General features: G+C 38.3%; 1 gene segment (V, D, J or C); it reads left to right on the forward strand.

Annotated features, from left to right (window-relative positions):
- Positions 1-1,485: 1,485 nt before the first annotated feature.
- On the forward strand, positions 1,486-2,093 carry LOC138833374 (immunoglobulin kappa variable 1-9-like). The segment is given in 2 exon segments: positions 1,486-1,649; positions 1,771-2,093. Coding segments are annotated over 2 exon segments (378 nt in total).
- The last annotated feature ends 19,701 nt before the right edge of the window (positions 2,094-21,794 follow it).

Here is a 21,794-nt window from a genome sequence, read left to right on the forward strand (position 1 = left end):
TCATTTATCAGGAGTGTGCAGGGCACCAATGCAAAGACCAGGGGATGGTCTATGCCTTGCAGATCATGATTTTTTATTGCATCAATTTTGTTTTTGCATAGTATTTTTAAAGTAAAATTTAAGCCACCTAGCTACCTAGGCAGCTTTCTGGATTTTCTTTCCTTCCTTGCTTGTATTCTTCCTTAAATTTCTATTTTTTTTTCTTTTTTCTACTTCCCTACATATGTACATTTCTATCTGTCTACTTCTACCTAGCCAACTACCTACCTACCTATGATTAGTATTAACACGTATCAATTTCTGAGTAATACTGATTATGATTGTTCTTTGGGATAGGACAGGGAAACAGTGAAAACTCTGGGAATCTGGACTCATAATATCTAGTAACAGAGCAGCAGTCTTCTATAATTATTTTAATTGTAAAACTGTTTAATTTTTTTCTGAGTGACTGAATTATATAAAAAGCTGTCATGAAAACCATAGCATGGGGCTGAGAGGGTGGCTCCGTGGTAGAGTGCTTGCCTTATATGCATGAGGTCCTGGGTTCAATTCCCCAGCACCAAATAAGCAGTGGAAGTGGCGCTGTGGCTCAAGTGGTAGAGTGCTTGCCTTGAGCTGAAGAGCTGAGGGACAGCGCCCAGGCCCAGAGTTCAGGCCCCACAACCAACTGTGAAAAAATGAAAAAAGAAAACCATAGCATGGATCATGTCAAAATTAAAATGCACTTTAAAAAAAAAGAGCAGTAGAGAACAATAGAGTCAATCTGCCTTAGGTTTCCAAGGAAAAATATTTTCTTTTTTTTTGTATAAATGCATAGATTTTCATTTTCTTTTCTTTCCTTTATTTTTTGAGGGACTAAAGTTTATTTAATATTTAAAAATGTTTCACTTCACTAACATGACAGACAGATCCTGTACAAGCAGTTAAAATCCAGGGTTAGGACAGGAGAGATCTTAACCTATTTCAGAGGTGGAGTGAGGGAGCTGAGCAGGCCTTCAGGATGGGTCAGGCTCCTCCACTACGTGGAGAGAGGAAGCTTCAGACTCATTGCCATCAGGAGTCAGGCTTAATGCTCACATAGAACAAAGAGCTAGATACATTGGGAACTGATATCAGATGAGTCAATGGGGAGGTCAGTGGTTGTTTCTTCAGTAAGAAAAAAGAAGTTGTCTGGGGTGGGAACGGGGGCTGGAGACTAAGGGCCACCATTCCACAAAGGTCCCCTTCTTTTCCATTAACACTGTCCCTTCATTTTCTTTTAATATATACTTTATTGTACAGATATTGTACAGAGGAGTTACAGTTACGTGAGTAAGGTAATGAGTCCATTTCCTATTGATCATTGTCACACCCTCCTTTAAAAACATTTTCTGAGGACAAATTTGTTCTGTGCAGGTCTCTAGAGACTCCACCCCTGGTGACTTTAGTTCTGGGCTTTGACAGGCCTTTCAGCCAGCCTGCTTCTGGGCCAGGCCTGCAGCTCTGCCCACTGCTTGAGGGTTTGCATGTGCCTAGAGCACAACCTACTGCCCCGAGAATTTCTTTATAGTCTGCTCACACCCTGTGCAGGAGTCAGTTGCAGTCAGCATACAGCATGGACATGAGGGCCCCTGCTCAGCTCCTGGGGCTCCTGCTGCTCTGGCTCCCAGGTAAGGAAGGAGATGCTAGGAATTTACTCAGCCCATTGTTAACAGTGTTGCCTCATTCTTCATGAACGGTCTCAGAGCAAAATTAATTGTGTTGATATTTGTCTTTTGTTTCCAATATCAGGTGCCAGAGGTGACATCCTAATGACTCAGTCTCCATCCTACTTGTCTGCGTCAGTAGGAGACAGAGTCGCCATCACTTGCAGAGCCAGTCAGGGCATTGGTACTAATTTACATTGGTATCAGCAGAAACCAAGGAAAGCTCCTAAACTTTTGATTTACTGGGCAAACAGCTTGCAAACTGGGGTCCCATCCAGATTCAGTGGCAGTGGATCTGGGGAAGAGTACACTCTCACCATCAGCAGCCTTCAGCCTGAAGACTTTGCAACTTATTACTGTCAACAGGGTAGTAGGTACCCTCCCACAGTGATACAAGCCATAACATAAACCTCCCAGGGAAGCAGAAGTGAGAGGCTGGGCTGCCCCAGCTGCTCCTCCTGGGGCCTCTGCCTGAAGATAGTGCTTCTCAGCTAGAGCAAGGCTCTGAAGTTCAGTGGGGGTTTTGTCCAGGTGGTCAGTGACAATCCTCTCAATTTATTCTTTCTTCCATCTCAGCCTCAGGGGCACCAACCAGACAAGGCTTCTGTTGTCTTATAAATAACACAAGTGTATATTTCAGAGCATCTGTGATTTGGTATTCAGTTGGATATGATTTCCACTTGATCACAAGAGACACCTTTGCCTTCTCTTTCCTCCTCTTAACCTGCTGCAAGCACTTCCTGACTTGCATAGTGTTTTCCCTTCTAAGTCTGAGATGAAGGCACAGCTTGACTTCTTTGTCTTTACATATTAGCACTCCTCTGTTCACTCTTTAAAATGAGGTCTTGCTGTTTACTGGTGCCTCATACTGCGTACTGATGGCTCAATCCTAACTACTTATGAAGCTGAGATCTAAGTACCTCAGTTCAAAGCCAGCTTGGGCAGGAAAGTCTTTTTTTTTTTTCTTCATTAAATAGTACTTTAATGTGTATAATAAACAAATGAACATTTAAATACCAAGGCATGTAGTAGTAAAGTGCCGAACATCAAGTGGATTAAAATTATTCAAATACACATTGGTAGAGACAAAACAAGTCATACACAATGTGTTGGAAAGTACCTGAATCTCAGCTTTTTCCCCACCCGTATCCAACTCATGAAGATTATGAAATGTTTTACCACAATAAGAGAAAAGCTGTTTTTCACTATGTATGCAGCTATGATTTTCTTCAAGTGAAAAGATTATAAAATCTGTTCAAAGCCATAGAAGACTCAGAGAATAGAGGTCTTTCCTTTCTTCTCTTTTTCTTTTTTTTTTTTTAAATTGTATTTTATTTTATTTGAGAACATACTGTACAGAGGGGCTACAATTACATGGGCAGGATAATGCATACATTTCTTACCAAGCATTGCAGCCTCCTCCTTTGTTTACCCTTCACTTCCCTTCCCCACCTCCCCCCTCCCCCCACCCAATTTTACCCCCCTCCCCCCACCCAATTATACCCCCCTCCCCCCCCCCCACACCGACATTGTAAAGCTGGTTTTGACATGACATTTTGTACTTCTCATTGTTTGGGCAGGAAAGTCTTTGAGACACTTATTTCCAGTTAACTACCAGAAAACCAGAAGTGGAGCTGGGGCTCAATGTGGTAGAGTGCTAACCTTGAGGAAAATCGCACAGGGTTCAAGAACTATGATGGACAAAGGAGGTATTTTAGTAAAATCCTGAGGCTGGTAATTCCCTAGATCAGTGGCAAGGACAAAGGGGAAGATGAACAATGAAATCTATAATATGCTGAAAAATGAATGGAACTAGAGATAATGTTGAGTGATATAGGTAGGGATCCCAAAGCAAACTGTCCAAAGCCCCACCTAAATGATGATGATGATGGTGGTGATGATGATGATAATATAATAATAATTAAATAGTAGTGACAATAAAAATGAATAATGGGTCATGAATACCAAAAAGGGAAAATGTTTAAGGAGATAGATTAGGGGGAAAGGAAGAGAGCAAAGACACTAATAATTGAAGATAAATTAAGTATACTGTAATATATATGGTATAATCTATACATACACACATACACTTGTGAATAATGGAGTCTATTACCTACTGTCAGAAAAATGGTATGTGTTAGACAGGAAAAGAGAATGGAAATATAAAGTGGATAGTGAAAAATTTCAAAGTACACTGCATTCAGATATAGAATTATCAAGAAATCACTTCATGGTATTAATATACATAAATTACAATTAATTAAGGGTAAAATAAATAAAATAGCATAATTTCCCATAGGAAAATACTGGGACTTTCTTGCAGAACTCTTTGAGGTAATCATTTAATATAATATAACCAAGCCAAAACTCGAAATGAAAAGCTTACCTGCTGATTTGTCACAAAGTTGCCACTAGTTGACAAACAATACACACAGGGAGAAAAATCCAAATCTTGACCTTCTAAACCCTTGGAAAGCATGGGTAATACTGGACCTTTATCAATAACAGCTAGAAACTGGGGAGCTCTATTCTAGGCTTCAATGGTACATAGGCAGCTGGGACCATGCTTTTAGAGGGGTCATGTCCCCCATGTGAAAGTTTCTATTTCCTATTTTACTTTGAAAGTGTAATCACACTTGACAAAGATGACACTTTCACCAGGATTCTTTTTTTTTAATTTTACTTTATTTTATTTTTTTTATTGTGAGAATACCATACAGAGGAGTTAGAATTACATGGGCAAGAAATGAGAGTACATTTCTTATCAGGCATTGTTGCCCCCTCTTTGTTTCCCCTTCACATCCCTTCCCAAACTACCCCCATCACCCCACCTAACCCTCCCCCCACCCTCCACCAAAGTTGTAACATAACAACTTGTACATCTCATTGTTGCAATGGGTCCACCTGTATCCCTAGTTAAATGATTTGTTTGTTCCCTTCCCCTTCACAAATTATACCAACAACCCATACACTGAAAGCAGGGGTTATACCATGGGGAAGGGACATACGAAGCAACAAAGAAATCATCTTATAAATATGTTAGAAACAATTGCAAGAAAGGAAAAAAAACAAACAAAAACATTTGAATACTTATTTTGGAATTCATTTCCATAACATCAACTTATCTGACCTTTTCTGCTTGACTCAGATATTTACTAATTATTGCAAATAAGGGAAACCATGGGACATATGTTTCTTTGGGCCTGGCTTACTTACTATAATTTTTCCAAGTCTTTCCATTTCCTAACAAATGGAGCAATGTCATTATTTCTGATGGAAGCATAGAATTCCATTGTGTATATATACCACATTTTCTTGATCCATTCATCTACTGAGGGCATCTAGGTTGGTTCCAGATCTTAGCTATTGTAAATAATGCTGCAATAAACATAGTTGTGCTGGTAGCTTTAGTGTAGTCTTGTTTGTGATCATTTGGTTAAATGCCCCAAAGTGGGATTGCTGGGTCTTAGGGAAGCTCTATGTGGAGTCTTTTGAGGAACCTCCATACTGCTTTCCAGAGTGGTTGAACAAGTTTACACTCCTACCAACAATGCAGTAAGCTTCTCTTCTGTCCACATCCCCTCCAGCATCTGTTGTTATTAGACTTCTTGATTATAGCCACTCTAACTGGGGTGAGGGGGTATCTCAATGTTGTTTTGATTTGCATTTCTTTTATGGTTAGAGAAGTTGAGCATTTCAACCTGTGTCTATTGGCCATCCTTCTTTCCTCTTCAGAGAAGTTTCTCTTTAAGTCTTTAGCCCACTTATTTATTGGGCAGTTTTTTCTTTGAAGATTTGTTCTGGGGGATTTAATTTTTTAAGATCCAGGTATATTTTACATATGAGACCCTTGTCTGTTGTATGGCTAGTGAAGATCTTCTCCCAATCTGTGGGTTTTCTAATGATCTTGGGAACTATGTCCTTTGCTATGCAGAAGCTCTGCAACTTCATGCAATCCCATTTGTCCAACCTTTCTTTGATTTCTTGTGTTTCTGGGTCTCTATTAAGAAAATTACAGGCTGTGCCACCCTCATTCTTCAAGGAAATATAAGAGGAAATTCAAAAATTCATATGGAATAATAAAAGACCCTGAATAGCAAAAATTATCCTTAACAGAAAGAACAGTGCTGGAGGAATATCAATACAAAATTTCAAACTTTAAAAGCCATAGTAATCAAAACAGCTTGGTACTGGCATAAGAACAAACACCAGGACCAATGGAATAGAGTTAAAAACCCAGAAATGAACCCACAGACCTATAGCCATCTAATTCTCGATAAGGGAGCTAAAAAAATAGAATGGAAGAAAGACAGCCTCTTCAGTAAATGGTGCTGGCAAAATTGGTTAACTACTTGTAGAAAACTAAAGCTAGATCTTAATATATCACCCTGCACCAAAATCGACTCCAAATGGATCAAAGACTTCGGAGTCAAAGCAGACACTCTGAAAACATTGCATGATGGAATAGGAGAAACCCTAGGTCTTCTACAGGCCAAAAATTTCTTAATACAGACACAGAAACCCAACAAATGAAAGAAAAGTTGGACAAATGGATTGCATGAAACTGCAGAGCTTCTGCATGGCAAAGGACATAGCTAGCAAGATCAATAGAATGCTCATGGATTGGGAGAAGATCTTCACTAACCATACAACAGACAAGGGTCTCATATCTAAAATATACCTTGAACTTAAGTCCATGAGATTCTTGTCTCCAATTAACCACCAATAAAACTGGACAGTGCCCAGGCTGAATTCAAGCCCCACAAACATCAAAAAAAGAAGTAATTACAAACAGAGCACTATAAAACAAAGAAACAATACAACAAAACAAATACTCTTGTCTTCCACATTATAGAGATCATTTTGATCAGCATCATTTTATATGGTCATATTAACATACATATGGGGCTATTGTGAGCCCCTGCTAGAATTGTGAGGGGTATAGGTGTTAATTCTTTCAAATGAACCTAGAAATCCTTCCATTTCTTCTGGATTTTCCTATTGAGTTGAAAAGTTATTCAATGTGCATTTTCATCTTTTTATGTGCTGTATTTTCACATTTCCTTCGTTTTAGTTTCAGTATAAGTCTATATATTTCTGTATATTTGTATATAGATAGGTGACAGACTACATAGTTTTTCCTCATGTTCCACTTGATCATATATCATCCCTATGTATGCATACTGGTATGTATGTCTTTATCTCCTTACAACCCATTCTATCACTGGCTGCTAATAATGATGATATACCACATAAAGGATTTTAGGGACTCATATAAAAGTAGAAATCTCTTTGTCTTTAATATTATCCACATGTAGCAAATGTTATGAACTCCTTAATGTCTTGTGGTTTCTGAACATGTGATTCTGCAATAGAGTATCTTAGATAAAATCTTTGAAATAATAGAATGTCCTAAGACAGAAAGAAACACAGATCTACAGTTAACAGAGCAGTCAACTTGGTCTCTGTTTGGCCTCCAGAGACAAACACATTTTCTAGAGACAAATGTATCCTGCTGTGGCATGGTCATGAACACCTGGGAAACAACTCTTGCTGAGTTACTGACATTCAGAAACCTGCAGCTCTTCTAGCTCTGTCTAACCCATAGTGATTTGCATGTGCCCAGGGCACAACCCAGAGCCCTCAGGACTTCATAATAGTCTGTTCACACTCTGTGCAGCAGTCAATCTCAGTCAGCACACAGCATGGACATGAGGGCCCCTGCTCAGCTCTTGGGACTCAGCTGCTCTGGATTCCAGGTAAGGAAGAACAATGCTGGGCTTTAACACAGCCCAGTGTGATCCAGGATTCTTTACTCTTCAGGATGCCCTCTGAAAACTTGATTAATAGTGTGGATGTTTGTTTTCATGTTTCCACACAGGAGCCAGATGTGAAATCCAGATGGCCCAGTCTCTATCCTCACTGTCGCTGTCTCTAGGAGACACTGCACCTTCACTTGCAGGGCCAGTGAGAGAATTGGTTACAGTTAACTTGGTACCAGCAGAAACCAGGGAAAGCTCCAAAACTCCTGATCTATGCTGCAGATACATTGTTGTCTGGAGTTCCATCAAGGTTGAGTGGTGATAGATATGGGACAGAATTTACTCTCACCATCAGCAACCTGCAGCCTGAAGATGTTGCCACTTATTACTGTCATCAAGGTTACATTGCTCCTCCCACAGTGATACAAGCCATAATATAGAACTCCCAGGGAAGCAGAAGTGAGAGGCTGGGCTGCCTGCACAGCTGCTTCTCTTGGTGCTTTCCCCTGCTGAAAGTGCTTCTCACGGGAATCCAGGCTTAGAAAGTTACTGCAAGGTTTTGGTAGAAGAAAAAAGATTTTCAACATCATATTTTTCTTTCTTTTGATTATCCAACAGGACACAAATTATGTTTGCTCTCCTGACTTAAAAAATGGTACGGGCCAGATGCCCCTCAGTAGATGAATGGATCAAGAAAATGTGGTATATATACACAATGGAATTCTATGCCTCCATCAGAAAGAATGACATTTCCCCATTTGTTAGGAAATGGAAAGGTTTGGAAAAATTATATTAAGTGAAGTAAGCCAGGCCCAAAGAAGCATAGGTCCCATGGTTTCCCTTATTTGCAATATCTAGTATAGGTATGAGTCAAGCGGAAAAGGTCAGATAATGTGATGTTAGGAAAATGAACCCTTAAATATGTATTTTAATGTTTTCGTTTCTTTCATGCATGTATTTCTAATGCATTTATAAGATTATTTCTTTGTTGCTTTGTATGTCCCTCCCCCACAGTGTAACCCCCGTTTTCACTATATTTGATGTCAGTATAACATGTGGAGTAGATGGGGACAAACAAGTCGTTTAAGGATTCAGGTGGACCTGTTGCAACAATGAGAAGTACAAAATGTCATGTCAAAACCAGCTTTACAATGCCGGTGTGGGGGGGGGGGAGGGGGGTATAATTGGGTGGGGGGAGGGGGGTAAAATTGGGTGGGGGGAGGGGGGAGGCGGGGAAGGGAAGTGAAGGGTAAACAAAGGAGGAGGCTGCAATGCTTGGTAAGAAATGTATGCATTATCCTGCCCATGTAATTGTAGCCCCTTTGTACAGTATGTTCTCAAATAAAATAAAATACAATTTAAAAAAAAAAAAATAAAGATGGGTGACTAGATGGCATTCCAGGAAGCAGACTTCACCAAGCTTTGCTATTTGGAATCTGCCCCCAAGAAAATTGCTTGTGGGAGGTCCTTCGATGTGTGGGAGCTTCTAGCACCTCAAAAATTACTTCCAGAACTTTATTCCAGCACCACATTTCACCTGGTATTTATCTAAAGCTTTTCCCTTCAGGAAAAGCAAGTCATTAGGAAAGGATGAGAGTGGGAAGAGTATACAGAGAAACATGTGGGAGGCATGTGTTTGGCACTTGTTTTGATGCAGAAGGAGTCAGGAAATCGAAGTTGTATTTGTTTTGATAATTCTCCCTCTATGATGTTCATTCATTTATTCACTTGCTCATTCACTTATCTTTTATTTATTGTGAATTGCCTACCATGACTTAGCTACTGGGCTAATTATTAAACATAAAAATAAGAACCATCAAAAAAAAAATGGTACGGGTTAGTAGTCTTAAGGATTGCAAGTTATGGTATCAATGTGGATTTAAACATCAAAATAAAAGTACATAGATTAAAAAACATTTAAACTAATGATAGGATCATTATTTTATCCTGTGTGTGGGGGGGGGGGTCTATGCCAGGATTGTGACATGGTTTTGTGACTGATTTCACCTGTGGTTCACAAACATGTTGATTTAAGATATAGATTCTTATACTATCAATGAGAGAACTTAACTATCAGTCTGAAAGACCTGAATTAAGCCATTCAGAGACTTCTGCACAAGTGAAAACAAGGTGTGAAGGTATGCTCTGTAGCCCCACTGCTGCTCATGTGTAATTTGTCAGTGATGGAGTTTTTATCCTCCAGGATGAGCATTTATGGATTCCATCTGTTAGACTGAGGAAATTTCCAAAAGCAGCATTAACTTGTACTTCTGTGAAACTTGTCAACCAAACACTGGGAGTAAGGTTGGTAATTTTTAGAGGTTCCCTTTGCCTTGGAAAATCCCCACTCTTCTTGTTTTGTGTTTTGTTTTTTAAATTTAATTTTATTGTCAATGTGATCTACAGAGGGCTTACAGTTATATATGTAAGGTAGTGTGTACATTTCTTGTTAAACATTGTTACCCTCTCCCTCGTTTTCCTCCCATTCTCCCTAACCAAATTATATATTCTGTTGTATGAAACAAAACAATAACCCAACCATAATAATTTGGTAGTAAATAAGTAACTGGTGAAAAATCATCAATCTGTCTCACAGTGTTTGTGCAGAACCGTGTACTCCCCTCTCATTATTGGAGAATCCATGGGGATGATGGAAGGACCTACACTCCATAACGCCTGCCCGCTATCCATGGAGAACTGGCTTCCACTTCCTGAAGGTCCAGTCAGTGCCTACTACACAGTTATGCAACAATTACTTTAAATGATTTTTGTAGATGCAAGGCTATTCTCTGTGGATTTCAACATGATCTCTGGGGTCCCAGACAGTTCCTGTGGTAGCAAGTTAAAAAAAATAACCAACTATCTGCAGAATTGATTCTGAGCATGAAAAACACCATGCTGTCTGCTCATTGGACTCAACTACTGTCCCAGTGCTACAGTTTTGAATAAGAAACTGCCTGCTTGAGTTGCCCAGCTGTAAACTTGTCCCTTCAGTGTGGAACAAGCAGGGCATACTCCCTAGTTCTGTGTCAGAGAAATATGTCAAGGAATTCATGTGTCCAAATTAGTAAGAAGCCATGAGACACCCGGTTTGTACCTGTCTCCTGGGGTGGCACAGCATCTTAATTATGGCTAAACCTTTAGGGGAATGGAGCAGTGAGACTTGATGCTTGGAGAGCTGACTGGAAACGTCATCTTCAGTTTCTCTATTTTGTTTGTACAGTATAAGTGTAACAATTGAGGCTGAATTTGTGGCAAGAATACTAGAGCAGTTTGACTGATCACTTGTGATTTAGCATTGTGGTCTCTAGTGTTACAGTATATCACTTGGTAGTATGAAGAAACTTCTTTTTTCCTCTACTACTGTCTTCTGATTTTACTTACGATGTATTCCTTTACAGTCCAACGGCACACATAGGGGAGTATGATCCTAAAGGAGAAGCTAAGAAGGACATGAAAATGAATACTCATTTTAATTACTCACAGTTTATCCACAGTTAAAATGGATAAATGTTATTCAACACCATTAAAAATACAATGTAAAACTAAATATACATCCTGGAGAAATCTCATTAAAAACAGTTTAATATAAACCATTATCATTTCCTTCCTTTCCCTTCTCTTCCTATCTTTCCTTCTTCCTTCCTTTCTTTAATGTGTGACTGTCTAGGTTTGTGATGTCTGCATGTGTGCATGTGTAAGATGAGGGGGAGGGAGTGTGCTGGAACTGGTAATTTAATTCTGGGAGTCATGCATGTTAGACTTATAGTCTATCACAGATCTATATGAAAATAAATGTAATTTTGTGATTACACAGTTGAGCTTGAGTTTTATTGTTTTTTTCAATTCTTAAGGAAAAGATCATTTTATAAATGGAAATAAAATGATCCCATACATGATGAAAATAAATTTTTAAAAATCCAAAATTGTGATGAAGGTCAAAGCACATTTTACCATACTGGATGCTGATAGTGAATGCTTTCCATGTTAAAGTAATTCATGAGTCACTCAATGCACTCTAAATAGATCCATTCACTATACTATCATAATCTGGGAGGTGGACACCTGCGAAACCTAGCACCAGGAAGCAAACCTGGCATCAGAATGAGACTCAATCTCAACATATAAAATGCAGAACAATCTGAGTTCAGAGTGAGACCATATTTCAATATACAAGACACAAATAACACTGTAGAATATTGGTGATTCAGAAACATATATTAGGGGCTGGGAAGGTGGCTCAGTGGTAGAGCACTTGCCTTGAAGGCCTGAGGCCCTGGGTTCGATTCCTCAGCACCACATAAGCAAAGAGAAAAAAAGCCTGAAGTGGCGCTGTGGCTCAAGTGGTAGAGCACTAGCCTTGAGTTGAAGAGCTGAGGGACAGCGCCCAGGCCCAGTGTTCAGGCCCCATGACTGGACCAAAAAAAAAAAAAAAAAGAAAGAAACATATATTAATTATACTATCATAGAAGTAATGAGAAAAAGCTAGACTGAACAAAGTACTTTTGAGAAAATAATCATTAATTCAAAATTTTCCATACTAATATATCCCATAATGAGTACAATAAAAATTCCTTTTCCCCAGTTTAACAATCCTATGAAAACCTTTTTTTTTGTAGAGAGGATCTTGGCAACAGCAGAATAGTAATTCAACATATGGTAGTTTGCCTATATGAATGGGAACCTATTAAAACACTTTCAAGCAAAGGAAGGATAAGATAGCACATGAGCTCTAGTTCTACCCTACTTGAAAACAGAACAAGAGTGCCTCAATTAGAAATCAAGTAGCCAAATCGTGTCATCATTTCACATCAGTATTGCAGATATGGGCCTAAAAGAGGAATGTGATCATTCACAGTGTTACACCTCACAGCACAACATCTGTGGTCATTGATACACATGCCTGGTGAACTTAAGTGCTTTCACATGACAAGTGACACAGCAGCTATGCCTATCTGAATCAGCTCTCACAGGAGACAGGAGAGCTCTACATCAGGAGACCTCATCTTTCCTCCTACCCTGACGTTATACCCTAGAGTTCCTCCAGGAACACTGTCTAAAACCACATTATTAACATTTCGAATATATCTTAATAGCCCATTCATAAGTGTCTTGTGACTAACATCTTTTCTGAATTTAAGGTTGCCTATTAGAATTTAATCTTGAAATAGATGTCTGAATGACTGGGAAGGGAAATTTTTATTGTAAAGATACTTTACAGAGTGGTTACAGTTACATGAGTAAGGTAATGTAATGAGTACATTTCCTATCGAGCATTGTTACCTCCTCCTTTGTTTTCCCCTATTACTCTTCCTTTCCTCCCTAGCTCCTCAACTCCTTCCTGCCCCCATACCCGAAGTTGTAAAGTTAGTGTCAGCATAGTGTCAGCATTGTGTCTTGTACATCTCATTGTCACAATGGGTTAACCTGTAACCTTATTTCAGCATTTTGTTATTTCCCTTCCCTCCCTAAATTAAAGAAATGTGTATATAAGATGTAGGGCACCAGAAACGAATACAGTAAAAACAGGGGCTATACCAGGGGGAAGAAAATACAAAAGAAACAAAAAATTCACATGGTACATTAAAAACAACAGCAACAAAGAAAAAAAGTCCTGTGTCCCTATTTGAGGTTCATTTCACTTAGCATCATCTTATATGCAGAATTGTTTTATATTCCTTACAGATTCCATTCTAGCAATGGATGAAAAGGATCAACAATAAACACTGATGGAAGAAAAGCATCACAAGTAAAAGTGGAGTTTGTCAACTACTGAGATCTAATATCTGTCATTGTATAAGCTCAATGTGAGAGAAAGACTATCAGATGGCAAACAAATTTCAAAATAAACAAAAGAGCTCCTATCTTATAACAGCAAAGTAAGAATGAGTGTCTTGCTCTGTATTTCACAGGTCTTCCCGGCTGTACATTGCAATATTAGGCCAGGGCCTCCCTACCCAGAACAAAATTAGAGATTAGGGGAATATCAGCTCAGAAATGAGATATCACGTGTGTGTGTGTGTGTGTGTGTGTGTGTGTGTGTGTGTGTGTTAGAGAGAGAGAGAGAGACAGAGACAGAGACAGAGAGAGAAAGAGAGTGTTGGGATATTTGGTCAGTTCTTTTAAAAGATTCTGTTCCTCTGTAAACTGGAAATCTAAGAGCTTTCCTTCAAATTCTTTTTGGAATGTTTATAAGAGAACTTGGCAGAAGCACCACAGCTTTCCCGACACCATGAAACACTAAGCCTGGGATTGAATAGTCTACCTGATTATGGTAAAGTAGACATACTGAAGGAATCTGAGTCCTTTCTACCATCATCATGTTGTAATAGCCCACTCCTTCCCAGCCTTCAGACTTCTAAGTGTGAGTTGGTGCTGCACTATTATTTCTTCTGCTAGCATATAGAGATGCATCCTCTGAAACTTGTCCCAAGTAATTCTATCTTGCTGTCATAGAGATGCTCTGCATGTCAGACTGTAGCAGAGCAAGCCATCCTTACTGTAGGTAAACAGCTAGCTGAGAAAGCAGATTTCATGATAAAAGCAGAGACAGTCTCATTAAGGGGTACCTTTTGCAGGGTGTTTTTTTCTCATATCATGTCATTTGAGCCTGTGTGCTGTTTTGCAACTAGGTGGAAGTCTAGTGGCATTCTTCAAGGAAATAGAAGAGGCAATCCAAAAATTCACATGGAACAATAAAGACCCCGAATAGCAAAAACGATCCTCAACAGAAAGAACAGTGCTGGAGGAATATCAATATCAATACCAAATTTCAAACACTACTACAAAGCCATATTAATCAAAACAGCTTGGTACTGGCACAAGAACAGACCTCAGGACCAACGGAATAGAATTGAAGACCCAGAAATGAACCTAAAGACCTATAGCCATGTAATCTTTGATAAGGGGGCAAAAAAATAGAATGGAAAAAAGACAGCCTCTTCAGTAAATGGTGCTGGCAAAATTGGTTAACTACTTGTAGAAAACTAAAGCTAGATCCTTATATATAACCCTGCACCAGAAACAACTCCAAATGGATCAAAGACATCAGTGTCAAAGCAGACACTCTGAAAACATTACAGGACGGAATAGGAGAAACCCTTGGTCTCCTTGGCACAGGCCAAAATTTTCTTAATAGAGACCCAGAAATACAACAAATCAAAGAAAGGTTGGACAAAGGGGATTGCATAAAGTTCCAGAGCTTCTGTATGTCAAAGGACATAGCTAGGAAGATCAATAGAAAGCCCACGGATTGGGAGAAGATCTTCACTAGCCATACAACAGACAAGGGTCTCATACCTAAAATATACCTGGAACTCAAAAAAATTAGATTCCCCAACAACAAATTCTCAAAGAAACAACTGCCCAATAAATAAAAGGGCTAAGAGCTTAAAGAGAAACTTTTCTGAAGAGGAAAGACGGATGGCCAATAGACACATGAAGAAATGTTCAACCTCTCTAGCCATAAAAGGAATGCACATCAAAACAACATTGAGATACCATCTCACCCCAGTTAGAATGGTTATAATCAAGAACTCTAAGAACACCAGATGCTGGAGGGGATGTGGAAGGGAACCTTACTGCATTATTTGTGGGAGAGTAAACTTGTTCAACCACTTTGGAAAGCAGTATGGAGGTTCCTCAATAGACTTCACATAGATCTCCCCTATGACCCAGCAATCCCACTTTTGGGCATTTACCCAAATGTTTACAAACGAGACCACTCTAAAGCTACCAGCACAACTATGTTTATTGCAGCATTATTTACCACAGCTAAAATATGGAACCAACCCAGATGCACCTCAGTAGATGAATGGATCAAGAAAATGTGGTATATATACACAATGGAATTCTATGCCTCCTTCAGAAAGAATGACATTGCCCCATTTGTTAGGAAATGGAGAGATTTGGAAAAATTATACTAAGTGAAGTAAGCCAGGCCCAAAGAAACATAGGTCCCATGGTTTCCCTTATTTGCAATATCTAGTATATGTCTGAGTTAAGCAGAAAAAGTCAGGTAAGTTGATATTAGGGAAATGAACTCTAAGATATGTATCCAAATGTTTTTTTTTTCTTTCATGAAATTGTTTTTAACACATTTATAAGATTATTTCTTTGTTGCTTTGTATGTCCCTCCCCCACGGTATAACCCCTACTTTCACTGTATTTGAGGTTGGTATAATTGATGGAGGGGAAGGGAAAAAACAAATTGTTTAAATAGGGATACAGGTGGACCCATTGCAACAATGAGATATACAAGTCGTTATGTGGAAAACAAATTTTACAACTTTGGTGGGGGTCGGAGGAGTATTGGGTGGGAGGTGGGGAGAGGATGGGTAGGGATGGGAAGGGGAAACAAAGAGGAGGCAACAATGCTTGATAAGAAATGTACTCATTATCTTGCCCATGTAATTGTAACCCCTCTGTACATTATTTTCATAATAAAAAATTAAACATAAAAATGAGGGAAAACATGCTGTTTATGTTTCTTTGGCTCTGGATTACTTTTCTTAGTATTATGTTTCCTGGTGTTTCCATTTTCTTGTGAGTGGGGCAATATCATTCTTTCTGATGGAAGCATAGAGTTCAAATGTGTATATAAATACTACATTTTGTTGTTCCATTCATCCACCGAGGGACATCAGAATTTATTTATATGGGCCTGCTGGTGGCTTTAGTGTGACCTGGTTTTTGGTCATTTGAATAGATGTCCATAAATGGGATTGCTTGCTATTTTCCTTAATAGCAGGTTTATATGTCCCAATTTTAATTTTGCATATCCAGTTATTTTAAAAACAGTACAAATAATACTGGTTTTTAGCCACCAAAGAAGTGGATACAGTGTTCACTGCAGGAAACTCCATTCACACCATCTATTGATAAGGAAATGCATATTACATATGATATATAGCTCACATGAGTGAAATAGGTCGCATGTGTTATATATGTCACAAATGTTTCATATGTGTCAAGTATCTATATACACATTATTGACATATGTTTATATGCTAACATATATGGGTATATTGTCCTATATACTTTAATGACATATGTATATATTCTGTGTATATGTTTCATGTCTATATAATGTTCTGTATATACTACTTCATAATATTCTCTAGACACAGAGACTATATAATATCGTATTGTAATATATAATATATTATTCTATTGAATTTATTAATTTTCAACATCTCCTTTTACTTTTCACTCTACCTGATAGCCCTCCAACATTTATCCATTTATTTACTTTTTAAATTTAATTTTGTTGTAAAAGTGATGTACAGTGGGGTTACATTTACATATGTAAGGTAATGAGTACATTTCTTGTTGAACAAGAATTTTATGCCTCCACCAGAAAGAATGTTATTGCCCCATTTGTTAGTAAATGGAAAGACTTAGAAAAATATAAATTAAGTTAAGTAAGCCAGGCCCAAAGAAACATAATTACCATGGGTTCCCTTATTTGCAATAACTAGTATATATCTGAGACAAGCAGAAAAGGTCAGGGAAATGAACCCCACGACATTTTGTATTCTTTCCTTTTTTGGAACCAGGGAGCAAAATAGTATGTCAAGCACCATTGTCATCTTCATACATAGTGCTCATCTCATGACAAAAGAAAGGGTTTTCTTTTTATTCAAATAAGCTCATGAAAGTCCAGATTTAGGAAATCAATGGTTTAGAGAAGATAACAGGGCATCTCCTTCTTCTATGACCATCAAGCAGGTGTTTCCCAGATCCCAGGAAATTAACAATTGAAGAAGGTGAGATCCAACTGGAACTGAGAATTTGAAGACAAGTTTTCTCTTTGACTATCATTTATTTCTGTCCAATATGTCCCAACAGTGACCAGGGAAGACATTAGCCAGAAAAAGAGATACTGCCTGTTAAAGCTTTAAAGCTTTTGTCTCTGTGAAAACTTTAGTTTCTGTGAAATCAAATGGTTTATTGAGTCATGACACATAACAAAAGAAAAACATCATGTCCTAGGATAAGTTCTTATATCCAACAGTGAAAATACTGAATAGAAGTAGGACCATTTTTCTCTGGATCTAAACACCAAGAGCATTTTTGTCAGCCTTCAAGAAAAGTTCTTGCAATAATTCTATATTAGCTAGAAATGAGACAAGTTAGATTGTACATACTGCGATCAAGTGTGGCTGTTTGTAAACAATGTATTTGGTGTTTAGGGATTGATTGGGGTTAGCAGTCTATAAATTCATTGTTACTAAAGATTTTAATTTATGTGTGAGTGGCTACTCAGGTTTTAGTATTTCAATTAACTTTCAGAAAGCTTTTGTCAAACTTTCATTCTTTGGGCCTTTAACTTTTAAGTGATTAACTTCCCTTATTTCTCCCTTCCCCTTCTTCCAGCTTTCAAAATTTAGGATGATTGTTTTTATCATGCCTCATAAATAAAGAATAAAAAAAAGCATAGCACAATAAAGACTAACTGAATCTCTAGAGCCCCAAGTCCAGTGACATTGAAGTCTCTCCAGTGAAACCTAGGGAGCATTGGCATCGAGGATTTCCAGGAATGGTGGTGGAGTTCCAGTTCAGAGTCACTAACATCTAACTGAAGACTACATCTCACTAACTCCTTCAGCCATAGTCCTAGATTATTCTGAATAAAAATATTCAAGAATACTATGTCTAGATAACTAATGACATCCATATAAGATGATTGAAGAATTATATCCATCTAATCTATATTGTGTCCTTCCAATGCTGTTACAACGAGGAAGGAAGTTTTCAGTTTGCTTTGTCCCATTTAACCACAAGAAAGGACACATTTTCCCAAGGATTGCTCATGTGTTTGGAATGTTTGCTTATGTATCAAAATGATTTTGGTGGTTTATAATATCACCCATCTTTTTGTTGTTATTTCTTTCTCTCAAAAGAGTTTCTATGGTGTTGTGTTTCCAAAGTTTGGTCCCCTGAATTCACAAAGCTAATTCACAAAAAAATGACAGCAGTATATTGAAGAAAAAGAAAATAAGGCTTATTATTTATCACATGTGAAATGCGAAGAATAGTGAAGATGTAAAATCAAAGCTCTATTATCCTACTAATCAGAGAAAAGGTCCCAGTTTTAAGAGGCTGCTCAAGGGGTCTGATCCAGGCTACATGAAAGATGTCCATCCCAAGACTAAATGGTCGCACAATTAGTTCTTATCTTTTGGTTTACTGTTGTCTCATCTCTTTAGTTCTGTGTTTCTTTAACAGAGATTTAATAACTTTCTGGGTTAGAGAGATGAGAGGTGACTGTCTGTTTGGGTTGAAAGTATGTTAAAGTTGTATTCTCCATCATGGGCATGTGAGAGAGAAAGGGGAAACAAATGCAAGTTTGAATTTTTAAACATACAAATTTGTCCAGTAATACAAACTGCCTAGGAAGAATACAGAGGAGGGAAAGGACAGGTAGAGGAGGAGTAAGGCAAAAATTTACATTGATGTAAAAATCAGTTTTGGAAATTCTAGAACCCAATGGAACAGTGCACTAAATAGATATGTTATGACTTGATTATGGCAGAAGAATCAATGAATATATAACAATATAATTTTAGTAAAAAATCAATGAAAAATGAACAGACAATTCCTCAGAGAATTATAGGTTAATTTAATGATTACTATGGCAAGATTGTATATAAAAAACTATAAAGGAAAAGATAAAAATAAGCTAAAATATTTGAAAAATAACTCTTAAAATGAGATTTATTTTTTCATTAAAGAGTTCTACTGAATCACAATCAGGTAACCACAGATAAAAAGCTGTTATACAGGAGAAGAGAATCTTGAAAAAAATTATGCCTATTTGCACAGGAAAATTCAATAACATCCTGGATTAATTTTATCATTAACAATTGAGGTTAGCATATAGTAGAATGGCTTATGTGACAATCAATAGAAAAGAAAAGCCAACCAAGAATACTGTATTAATGACCCCATACCTTAAAATTGAAAGCAAAATAATAACATTGTTTTTCTAACGGCAAATGAAGAGAAATTGGTATGTGTAGACATACTCTGGCAGAACAAGAAGCCTTTCAGAACCAAAGGAAGTGATAGGAAGGACGCAGAACCTATGCAGGGAAAAGACCTCAAAAGGATTTCAGAAACAAGAAGCTAAAACCACATAAAAGTTCTCTCTTCCACTTATGTGATGGTCAAGTCTAGAAAACAAACAAACTATAATGCCACATGTTGGGACTGTCTGTTATGGATTGGAGGAGGGGCCTTTGCAAAACTTGATACTGAATTCCATGGTTTGTCTGAATTGTAGATCTGTGCTAAACATTGTACATTTCTTATTTTTGCTCTATACATTACATGTAGTTTATACTAAGCAAAATAAAATGGCCAGACCTAAATTTGTAAACAAATACCTAGAAAATAAATAAGAATGACTCAATATTTATGGAAATGCATCCTTATCAAGAAAACTGTAAAACATACCAGAAAGGGTTGAAGAATTAGGCAGCAGACAAGAGCAGGAGGAATCATGAAGGCATTCCCATTCTAGAGAACACACATTAGATTTCTCTTGCTTTACTTGGTCCCAGGTAATGTCATTTGCTCACAGGAGAGGCCCCACCCTCCCGGTGTCAGTTTCCATCTCACCTGACAGTTTGTCTCTCACCATTGTACCACCAGGACATTTGTATATTGCTCCTTAGGGAGGAGCTCCCTTGCAAATACAACATAAAAGCTCAGCTCTAAGCTTGCTTGGACTGATCAGCATTGCTTACTCTCAAAATGAGGTGCCCTGTTCAGCTCCTGGGGATGCTTATGCTCTGGGTGTCAGGTAAAAACACAGTAGAGCTGAGGAAAGAGATGAGGAGGGGCTGAGCTCTGCTCCCCATGTGTCTTATGTCAACTCCTGCATATTTGCCCTCTTGAATGGAAATATGTATCTTTGAGAGTGAGGAAGATTCCAGAAAGAGCAAAGCCCCATGAAGTTTTTACAAATTCTGCTGTGTGTGTGTGTGTGTGTGTGTGTGTGTGTGTGTGTGTGTGTGTGTGTGTTTGTGTGTGTGTGTGTGTTCATCATGTATTTAATGAACATTTTGTTGGATGAAACAAAAATTTAAAGAAAATATAGCCTGCAATAAGATAATTGTGAAAATGTCTCATGATGCCTGTAATTAACCCTGTCCACTTTTCTAATTATATTAAGATCCAGTGGAGATGCTATATTGACTGAGACTCCACTCTCTCTGCCTGTCACCTGGGAGAGCCAGTCTCCATCTCCTGTAGGTCGAGTCAGAGTCTCTTATATAGTGATGGAAACACCTATTTGTTCTGGTTCCTACAGAAGCCAGGCCAGTCTCCACAAGCCCTAATCTATTTGGTTTCCAACCAATATTCTGGGGTCCCAGACAGATTCAGTGGCAGTGGGTCAGGCACAGATTTCACATTGAAAATCAGCAGGGTGGAGGCTGAGGATGTTGGTGTTTATTACTGCTTTCAATGTACACATGTTTCTCCTGATACAGCCTGATACACACTGATACAGCCCTGAACAAATACCACCCTGCCTGGTGTAGCAGAACTGTCACGTGTAGCCTTTTTTAGGAGTTGCACAACAGCTTTTCTGAGTGAATGTGAGAGCAAGGAGCTAGAGAAGTCAGGATACTAAGTCACTGTTGTGGTCTCTGAACCAAGCATTTCTGATACCCTTTAGGATATTGCAGCAAAAGCCATGGAATTGCACAGGCAGCCATATGGCTCCTTTGGCTGATGGGATGATAATGCATCATATCATTTAATAAATACGCATTCTGATTCCATTTTCTTGTCTATCATTTGTCCACTCAATTTGAACACTACAAATTTTATAGGTAATATTTAAAAACTAGTGCTTTTCAAAAAATTCTCATCTTTGCCTGTGGTGGTGGGATTTACTAGCTCAGTATTAACCTAAGCTATATAGTGACTTCCAGCCCTTAAGGGAACATGTGCACACAGCATGTCCAGTTGTGGGAGATGAGAGAGGGCTGCAGGATCAGTGCTGTCCCCAGCAGGTCATCAGAGTCCTCTGCAGTGAGCAGGTCACTGCTTGTGCTCAAGGGCACAGACTGTGTCCTAAGCTTCATCATGCCCAGGCTAAGAGTAAGGGAAGGACAGCCCAGTGACCGTCCATTATACTTAGATTTTTTCAGTTTCAGAATTTAAAATGATAAGTTATACAATTCAATATTAGTTTACCAATCAATTAATTAATACCTAATTTACTACTTATAAACAATAGACATATAGCTTTTTCATTCATGCATTTATGAAGTGTTCCTTGATGTTCTCCAGTAGATTGAAGACTCTGTTCTTAGGACTCTGCTGACTCTCC

This window comes from Dipodomys merriami, unplaced genomic scaffold (genome assembly GCF_024711535.1).
Source record: "Dipodomys merriami isolate MVZ:Mamm:240054 unplaced genomic scaffold, mDipMer1.0.p SCAF_204, whole genome shotgun sequence".
In the NCBI taxonomy this organism is placed as follows: domain Eukaryota; kingdom Metazoa; phylum Chordata; class Mammalia; order Rodentia; family Heteromyidae; genus Dipodomys; species Dipodomys merriami.